A 10238-nucleotide genomic window follows, 5' to 3' on the forward strand; every position below is an offset into this window, starting at 1 on the left:
AAGGACTCAATTCTCCTGGGATCTTACATTGCCAATTATTAAAATTTCATAGCTGCTTCTTTTTAAGGGTTTGAAAAATGGATTTGAGTACCAGTAGCATTATCTACGTCTCTTTTGAAACTAGTATCAAAATAGTTAAGGTTCAGGAAGGTGATTATAACTATTTCTGATATTCAATTATAATTACAGGTATTATACATTTTGTTCTATGCAATGTGGTCATCTTAACACTCTATTATTTGTTATTTTAATATGCAGCTGAATGCTTATTTACTCTGAATTCAGACCTGTTTTGTTCTAAAAATGAAGATCTGGCCTGAAAGTTATGAAATGTTTGAAACCACTTATATGTAGGATACAAATATATGGCTCAACATGAGGCTGACTCTGAAACGAAAAGAATCTTTTTAAATGAAGTTCAGAAGTTCAGGTATAAATTACTTTCCAAAAAAAATAAAAACACTTGAATTTTTTCCCTAAAAGCCTATCACTTCAATTATCCAATCATGATATTTGCAGGGGCCACCTTTCACAGCGTCGCTCAACAAGAGGAGATCAAAGGTGACACAGATTTTAGGATCCCTAGTGGTGCAAGCAGGAATGGCATTTAACAAACTTTAAACCCAACTCCTAATGTAAGCATCCACATTACTGAATGGTGCGTATGAAAAATGGACAACAACAACAACTACAACAACAACAACTACAACAACAATAATAATAATAACAATAACAACAATAATAGTAATTTAATTTCTTATCAGATGTACCAGAGCCATCTTATAAAGCCATAAATGCTTCCCTGTGTCACAATTCTTGCAGCAAACCTCAGACAAGGTGGTTGTATGTGGTAATTTATAAGTAATTTATTCTGAAATTCAAATAACTGAAAAATAATTAAAAGGTAGAATTAAGCTTTAAAGTTGATTTGAATTCTTCCTTATTACATGTGGAAATTGACAGACATTGGTGTCAAGTGGTTGCAGTTTTGTTCATAGCCTTTATTTATCCAATACTTCTCTGCAGCACAAAAATAATTTCTCATGTAGGCTAATGAAATTTCATTCATCAAATCAGAACCATAGTTCAGCTTATTATATAAGATAGACCAAGACAAATGCACCTATGGAATTCTGGGGAAGTGACAGAAAAATAATAGAAAAAAATATATTGCAAAATAATAAAGAGAATATTTTAAAAAGTTTGTTGCTTTCAACTAAAATTCCAAAAAGTTTTCAGAAGACCATCAAAAGGCAATTTTGAAAGGCATAATTAATTCCAGATTTCCATTCCTCTTTGCAAAAAAGAAGCAGAGCTCTTGAAAGGTTAGAAAAAATTGTGAAATAAAAATTCTTGTTCTTTCTCAAACTTAGCTCTGAAAAGAACTCATGCCATTTTTCCTTCAAATGTACTATCAGATATACCATGAGAATTGAGAACTCTGCCTTAGCAATTATCCATAAAGACGTAAGGGTAATTTACCAGGGAGGAAACTGTAATACATCATGGGAGGTGCACTCATAGAATCAGTGAATGGTTTGGGTTGGAAGGGACCTTGAAGATCATCCAGTTCCAACCCCTCAGCCCTGGGACATGGATGGACAAGGACACCTCCCACTAGCCCATCAGAGCCCCATCCAGCCTGGCCTTGTGTAGGCTCTGAGTCCAGCTAAGAGCCCCAGTCCGATGTCCCATAAGGCATTCACCCGGCTGTGGAAGACAGGAGAATCTCAAATCAGGCAGAAGCTAATCTTTCTCATCAACTTGTTAATCCAAAATACTTTACAGAAAGCTTATCAACAAATTGACAATTTACCTTCCCAGGTGGCGTATTGAAAAGTGTAAACTAGAATTTCCATTAAATCACATCCATAATTATTTACAGTCACCCTAGTTCAAATTAATGTTATATTAAACCCAGTTAAAGTTAAAAGACTTATCTGTAATATATACAACTGGAAGATCAGGACCAGGTGCTGCATTTCACCATAGATAATATCACAGAATCACAGAATCATGGAATCACTGGGCTGGAAGAGACCTTCAAGATCATAGAGTCCAACCCGTGCCCAAACACCTCAACTAAACCATGGCACCGAGTGCCACATCCAGTCTTTTTTTAAACACATCCAGGGATGGTGACTCCACCACCTCCCCGGGCAGACAATTCCAGTACTTTATCACTCTTTCCATAAAAACCTTTTTCCTGATATCCAACCTGTATTTCCCTTGGTGCAGCTTGAGACTGCGTCCTCTCATTCTGTCAGTTGCTGCCTGGAGAGACTGATCCCCACCTGAGCACAGCCACCTTTCAGAAGTTGTAGAGAGTGATAAGGTCACCTTTGAGTCTCCTTTTCTCCAGGCTAAACACCCTCAGCTCCCTCAGTCGTTCCTCACAGAGTTTATGCTCCAAGCCCCTCTGAAGCCTCATTGCCTCCTCTGGACACACTCAAGCGAGTCGGCGCCCTTCCCAAACTGAGGGCCCAGAACTGGAACACAGCACTCAAGGTGTGGCCTCACCAGTGCCAAGTGCAGAAGAAGAATGACCTCCCTGCTCCTGCTGGCCACACTGTTCCTGACACAGGCCAGGATGCCCTTGGCCCTCAGAGCTGGCTCACGTTCAGTCTGTTGTGGACCAGTATCCCCAGGTCCCTTTCTGCCTGGGCCTGGTCCAGCCACACTGTCCAGCCTATAATGGTGCAGGGGGTTATTGTGGCCAAAATGCAGGACTCGGCACTTGGACGTATTAAACTTCATCTTACTGGACTCTGCTCATCCATCCAACAATTCCAGGCCTGTCTGCAGAGCCCTTCTGCCTTCCAACAGATCAATACATGCTCCCAACTTAGCGTCATCTGCAAATTTACTAATGAAGGACTCAATACCTTCATCCATGTCATCAATAAAGATATTGAATAGAGCTGCCCCAGCACAGACCCCTGAGGGACACCACTGGTGACAGGCCCCAGCTGGATGCAGCACTGTTCACCATCACTCTCTGGGCCCGGCCATGCAGCCAGTTCCTAACCCAGCACAGAGTGCTCCTGCCCAAGCCGTGGGCTGCAGCTTTTCCAGGAGTGTGCTGTGGGAGACAGTGTCAAAGGCCTTGCTGAAGTCCAGGTGCACAACATCCAGAGCCTTTCCTGCATCCACCAGGCGGGTCACCTGGTCATAAAAGGAGACCAGGTTGGTCAAATACAACCTACCCCTCCTAAACCCATGCTGGCTGGGTCTGATACCCTGGCCATCCTGTAAGTGCTGTGTGATGACATTCAGTATAAACTGTTTCATCACCTTACTGGGTACTGAGGTCAGGCTGACTGGTCTATAATTACCAGGATCCTCCTTCCCACCCTTTCTGTAAATGGGTGTCACATTGGCCAGCTTCCAGTTCTTTGGACCCTCACCAGTGAGCCAGGACTGCTGGTAAATGATGGAGAGCAGCCTCACAAGCTCATCTGCCGGTTTCCTCATCATCCTGGGGTGGATCCCATATGGCCCCATGGATTTATGAACATCCAAGCTGCTCAGCAGTTTTCTGACTGCCTCCTCTTGGACAACAAGGGGACCATTCTGTTCCCTGACACCATCTACCCACCCAGGAGGACAGCTGTCCTGAGGACAAGACATCTTCCCACTAAAGACCAAGGCAAAGAAAGCATTAAGCACTTTCACCTTCTCCTCATCTGCAGTTACTGAGTTTCCTCCTGCATCCAGTGGAGAACAAAGGTTGATCTTACCCTTCCTTTTGCTGTTATATTTATAAAGACATTTTTTATTATCCTTTACAAAAGTTGCCAAATTAAGTTTGAACTGAGCTTTAACCTCCCTTAATTTTTTCCTACATGCCCTAGCAAACCCCTTTAATACTTCCTGAGAGATCTGACCCTCCTTCCAAAGCTGATACATCCTCTTTCTATTTCTACGTTCCTTCAAAACCACATTGCCCATCCAGACTGGAAGTTTGCCTTGTCAACTGATCTTTCAGCACACAGGGACAGTCTGTTCCTGTGCCCTCAAGATCTCTGTTTTGAAGCACACCCAGCTTTCCTGGACTCCTTTGTCTTTAAGGGCTGCTTCCCATGGAACTCTGATTAAGTCCCCTAAACAGGCCAAAGTCCACCCACTGGAAGTCCAATGTAAAAGTCTTATTGATGTTCCTCCTGATTTCACCAAATATCAAGAACTCTATAATTTCATGATCACTGTGCCCCAAGTGGCCTCCAACCACCTCATCTCCCACCAGCCCGTCTCTATTTGCAAACAGCAGGTGTAGCACAGTCCCTCCCCTGCTGGGCTCACCCACCAGCTGTGACCAAAGTTGTCCTCCACACACTCTAAGAATTTCCTGGGCTGCCTCTTTTCTGCTGTGTTAAGTTCCCAGCAGATGTCTGGCAGTTCAAGTCACCTGCATGAACAAGGGCTGGTGATCCTGAAACATTATCTGGCTGCTTATTAGCATACATTATCCACCTTTTCCTCCTGGTTGGGTGGACAATAACAGACCCCCCAGTGCCTCTTTACAAATGCAATGTATGCACACAGAGAGAATTTTTTTTCCACTAATTAATTCGAACTTTATGATCTTGTCCTATGAATACCTGTGTTATAATGCAGTTATGATGTCAGTGTTACCAAGATGCAAAATGCATGTTTTAAAATCATTGTTTCCTTAATTTTAAAATCTAGTTTGAAACCACAGGGCACCAGTTTTTATAAAACCATGCATTAAAATGTTTCATTTAAAACACATGTAGATAAAAGTCATTAGAATCCTTAGGGCTGAAATTGTGAACAACATTTTTTCTTAATTATATGACATATATATTATATGACTTAGTGTTTTATTTACAAACAGAAACACTTAATGTTTCTACTGAAAAAAGAAAAAACAAGTCAGATATCCTGTTGGCTATGCACCTGTGTACAATCCACAAAGAGACAGGTACACGCTTACAAAATTCTTTGATGATTTTCTAAGATGATTCTAAGTTAATATCAAAGAAACATATTTAAAAAGGGCTCAGTTCTGTTCATTCAAGCATGTTGTGGCTTGAATTATATTAGTAAACATGAATTGCATCAGAAAAAGCACTGCTTTATGGCTTTGTTTAATTAAATTAGAAAATCAAAACGTTGGGACAAGATAACTTTATACTGGATAAAAGAATTTCTGAGGAGCCTTTTTACACTTTGACAAATCCAGACGAAATTTAATATTTCAGAAATGGTCTGTGATATAATTGGAATAATTTTGAGACTCTGCTATTAATGAATATTAAATGAAAACCTTAAGGCTCAACTTAACTGACGTAGTATCTTCCTTCAAAGTCATAATAAGAAGACTGTATTGCAGGGAGTATTTTCTGTAAAAATATAAAGTAAGGATTGGATAATATAAAAATAGCAGCTAGTTCATCAAGGAGGAGAACAGCTTATAAAAAGCCTTCCCTCATAAATTCTTTTGCTAGCTGCAGCAGCTATGAGAAATGAAGAGCTCCTCTGAAATGCCCAAAGCCACGCTTTGGTTAGGAGCTAAGAGCTGCATTATCTTTAATGGGAGATACACTTTTTATTAATGGAGGTGAGACCTGAGAGCAAGGGGTTTGTTGCAGAACAAAAAGGAGTTGTATTGTTTCCTTAATTGCACTATTCACTGAAAAAAGAGCACTAAATAGAGGAGGAAGCCCAGAGAACAGCCAGGGAACTGGTAAGGAGCTGCGGCTGGAATGGGTGGTGGTGTCCTACCTTGTACACGATGATGGGGATATCAATGACGATGTAGATAAGGTCTCCCAGTGCCAGGCTGGCTATCAGGGCGTTCGGGCCGTTCCTCATACACTTGTTCTGGTAAATGATCCTCAGCAGTGTGGCATTCCCAACCATCCCAATGATGAAAATAGCACAGGACACCACGGTGTTAATGTATTTGAAAGTTTCAGCAATCTTAGTCTGCTGGGAGCATTTGACAGTCTGGTTGGACACGGGCGGCTGCATGGTGGTGAGGAGAATGGATTCCATCCCTGAGAAGGTGGAAAGGGGGTTTCCCGAGTCGCTCCGGTTGGAAACGTCTCTGTCAGAGCTGTCACTGAGGACAAATCCCGGCACCAGCAGCAGCAAGGAAACTCTTAAACACAAGGCTTCCATCCTGAAGTCCCCAGTGAGCAAATTCAATGAAACAAGATCTTCGCTTTTTTCTTCAGTATTTCAGTGAGATATTTCTCATTTTTTCACCTGTGGAGAGAAACTGTAAGCAAGAAAAGAAAAGAAAAGGAAAAAAAACATATAATCAGTACAACAGGTAGTCTAACTAACACGTCCTGTTTCTCATTTAGAGAAGGTATCTCAATGTTCAGCCTCTGCAGCACACATGTATAAACACCTGTTTGTACTCACTGTGCTGCTCTGAAATCTAGATTACCCCCATTACCTGTCTGACAAGAGGCAAACACAAAAAATTCCTTAAGTGCTAGCTTATGCAAATAAGGTCCCACAAAACCCTGCTGAGACAGAATTTGTATAGGGATGGAGAAAATAAGGTTGATGAAATTCTAAAATATAGTCTTGCAGTCAACCTGTCTTGGAGGCTGTTGAATGGTATTTCAGCTAAAAGAAGAACTTACTCATTTTCCTTTGGAAACGAAAGGTAAAAGCACTACATTAAAAATTAAAGGTAGTAAATTAATAAATTTCTGAGTATTTTTGAGGTACTGCAACAATTAGACTTTATATTATTTTTGTCTGATTTATTACCTGGATTTCAAATGAAAACTGATAAGACATGTATCTCAAATCAAAATCTGAACCAGATCCAAAATCTCAAAATATTAGGAGGAAGATTTTATAGTCCTAGGATAGGCCTCTGGCAGGAAAATGCCTTCAAACTCTGTTATCTTGTTCTGAATGTAATTGCAACTCATACTCGGTACTTAGCCACAGTGAAGTTAATAATAAAAAATTAAGCTCTTTAAGGACAAAAAAATACTTGGTTTAGTATTCTAAGCAACAACTCATGTCATTTCCAGGTAGGGAAGAAAGCATCATAGAATCCTGCCCTAGTAAGTGTGACTGTGACTGCCTGTGTGTAAGCACTGCCACAGGGTTTGTAGATACCAAACCTCCCCTGAAACCAGGGATGCCATTTAAGTCCATTTGCCTGAAACCTTGGTTTAATGTAAGATTAAGATTTTTTTACATGGTTTATATCTGCAAAACAAGACAAAGTGCTGCAGTGTTGACAAAAGAAGACTAGCAAATAAAGTATTTATAACTCTGATTTCCAGGGACTCGCCTGAAGTATTTGGGAGGATCCTTTTAAATAAATGAATCTAATTTCATTCCCTGTGGGGCTGTTAAGTCAGAGTTTATAGCAAGACATTTACCAGAGAAGGAGGGAGAAAATTTACTGATAGTACTTGTGGAGGAGGCAGAGTATAAATATTTACTAGTATTGCAGGCTCCTGTTGTATGTGGTCTGTGGAAGTGTGTGTGTATCTCTGTGGAGCAGCAGATGCGATGCTAACCCGAGTATTCCCGTCTGGCATGCAGAGTGCTGTCCCTCACAGACCAGGGATCCACCTTTCCATCCTTGTCCTACTGTATTTGAGATCAGCAACTGGCCAACTGTGAACTCCCAGGGACTTAATTTCAAAGTTTAACATACTAAATAGTAAATCCTTCTTCATTTAATTTAATTCAGTGCTGGTTATGACAGTATCTCAGGGCACTTAGCCGCAGCATGGTGCAAGTGTTTTCACTTTAGGTTTCTAAATCTTACTAGAAAAAAGAGATGCTTGACTGTAACTCTTTTCAGGCAAGGATTAATACTTGTATTATTTTCTATGATTACAGTTCCTCAATTTACATATGGGAAACATGTACCACTATTAATGGTTTTCCCAAGTAAATGTGATAAAGCTATGAACAGAACCCACAGCCCTATGTTTTAGTAGTTACATTAGTTTCTTCCTTAATTTATGACCCTTTTGGTGAAAATCTGATGTTTGTATCATATAAACATGGTGGCAGCATGGCAGTCATGCCGCCAGCATGCAAGGCTGGGAACAAAATTGCCAATTACCATCTCTTCCCTCTCCCGGAAGAAACTTTTTCCTAAGAAGCAAAACGAGAAAGTTTTTAATAGGCTAACTACTAAGGGTACTTTTTTATAGCTTCCTGACAGCCCTTCATTCCTCTGTGCATATTTTTAAAGTGTTTATCTTGTCGCAGAATATAACATGCAGCCGGCCTGGTATGAGTACCACACTGGCATCCCTGATAACTTTCTGTGATAAGGTAATGTAGGATTGTCCTTCACACAGGCAGCCTGGGTACCTGGAGGGTGTGCGGGTGCTCTGTAATGCGGGAGCCTCCCGCCTGTGTTGTGCTAATGGATGTGGGGAACTGAATTCCTGACTTGCCTGGAGTATCAAGCCACAAAAATTCCCATGCCGAGGTTCGCAAGAAGAGACCGTACTAGTGGAAATGAAATTGTTCCAAAGACCAACTAAAACGTTAGCAGTGCTTAGTGAGTGTAAGGCAGCTGAGATGTGAACAGGAGCAAATGAAGCGGAGCAGGGCAGGAGGGCACTGGAGGGAACAACGCCGGCAAGGGGGATTCTCCGGGCTGTTCCCAGCGAGCGCTGCCGGGGAAGCCGCCCGCGGCTCCTTCTCCAAGGCGAGAGGAAACACGCTCCTTGCTCCACAGCGAAGGATCGATTCCAGCATGCACTGGCAACCAATGCTGCCTGCCCCGCAGCCTGTATGGAGAGCCTCCGGCGAGATCCATATATTGTTAAACTTTATGGAATAACAGTTCCCCCAAGCTGCCTTGTGCCGTCTCTCGTTCTCTCTCCCTTCCCGTCTCTCACACGCTCACACCCGCACACAGAGGTGCACCCGAATCCCTGTGCGGGGCGTTCCCAGCGGTGCGGAGGTGCCCGGGGCTCGGGCCGGGCTGTTCCCGGCTGTTCCCGGTGCGGGATGGGTTCGGGGCTCCCGCAGCATCCCGCGCACTTCCTTCCCCCACCGCGCCTCCCTCCCCGCCCGGCTCACCCTCATGCTGCCGCCGCCGCCGCCTCGGAGAATTCCTGCCGAGTGGCTTTTCCTGGGATAGTCTTACCAGATCCTCCTGCCTGCGTCTGACTGGGTGGAATTGAGAATCCCCACCTCCGCTACAGCAGTGAACGAAAGAGACTGACGGGAGAAGTCGGAGCGTCCCCTCTTCACTGCCCCCTCCCCCAATTAAAACAAACCTCGAGCCCGAACTGAGCCCCTGCCAACGTTAAACACAAAGGCTGCCTCCCGGGCACGGGGGAACACGGAGCTCCTTAACTCTTTCCTCGCTGAAACTGAGCACAGCTCCTTCGCTGGACTCATGTGAAGCACAGCCCCGAACCCACTGCTGTAGCTGCCTGCTAATGGCACGCAGGGTTCTCAGCAAGGGTCTCTACCTGATCGCACCAGACGGCAGAAGATCCATAAGCAAAAATTGATCCATGAGCAAAATCAGATTTCCGTGGGAAATCTGATGAAATAAACCTCTTCTGCTTTGCGTTTGCCCCGGGGCTGGTGGGGATCAGTCTCTGAAACAATCGGTAAAATTGTGTGTGAGAGTTTCAAGAATGCTGGATCCGTAAACAGAAACTGCTCCTGAGTGAAAATTTCTTTGATCCATCCAGGACACATCTTGCCCATACATTTTAGTCCCATTTACAAGGATAATAAGAGTGAGGCATTTTCTGTCATGTCTATGTTTCCTATTATTGTTCTTCTGTCAAGACAAAGGTGCAAAAAAATCTGTGCAGAAAAAGTGGAAAGTTCACTTACACCTAATGATATTTTCTCACAATGAAAAAAAACCTGTGTACCAGAGGGAGCAGCTTGTGCAGGAAAGAGTTTCAAAATCCCTTCATTCATGCCCGCAAGTTTATGAAATTTTGAGTCCTTTGTTGAATTATTTCAGGTTCCTCATTTCCTGGAAAGTTTTCAGCTGGTTGTGCCACAGAAATTATTTTCTAAACATATATGCCCTTCTTCTGAATAAAAAAGGCAACCTTCCTAAATAAGATGTAAAAATATGTTGTCCAAAAACTGCAAAAGCAGACTGAAAAGAACAATAGAAAATGTGATGCTAGTGGCCTGAAGAATTAAAATATCTGGCACTAAATCATATATGAATTTTTTTTTGAGCTTTTTCAGTTTTGCATAGATAAAAGTATGTTTCTGTAATATGTTTG

At 42.5% G+C, this 10238-nt stretch overlaps 1 protein-coding gene across 2 annotated transcripts in view; it reads right to left on the minus strand.

Moving 5' to 3' along the window:
* Window positions 1–9234, minus strand: part of EDNRA (endothelin receptor type A) — a 33136-nt gene extending 23902 nt beyond the window's left edge. Inside the window, exons 1-2 of one of the 2 annotated variants that reach the window (XM_059470223.1) lie at window positions 9055–9234; window positions 5749–6247 (exon numbers count right to left, since the gene is read on the minus strand). In XM_059470223.1, coding sequence (XP_059326206.1) covers window positions 5749–6147 — 399 coding nt within the window. In that variant the 5' untranslated portion in view covers window positions 6148–6247; window positions 9055–9234. The remainder of the gene's footprint in view (window positions 1–5748; window positions 6248–9054) is intronic. The other variant, XM_059470224.1, reaches the window with a different exon arrangement.
* Window positions 9235–10238: the final 1004 nt, after the last annotated feature.

This window comes from Ammospiza nelsoni, chromosome 4 (assembly GCF_027579445.1).
Source record: "Ammospiza nelsoni isolate bAmmNel1 chromosome 4, bAmmNel1.pri, whole genome shotgun sequence".
Classification (NCBI taxonomy): domain Eukaryota; kingdom Metazoa; phylum Chordata; class Aves; order Passeriformes; family Passerellidae; genus Ammospiza; species Ammospiza nelsoni.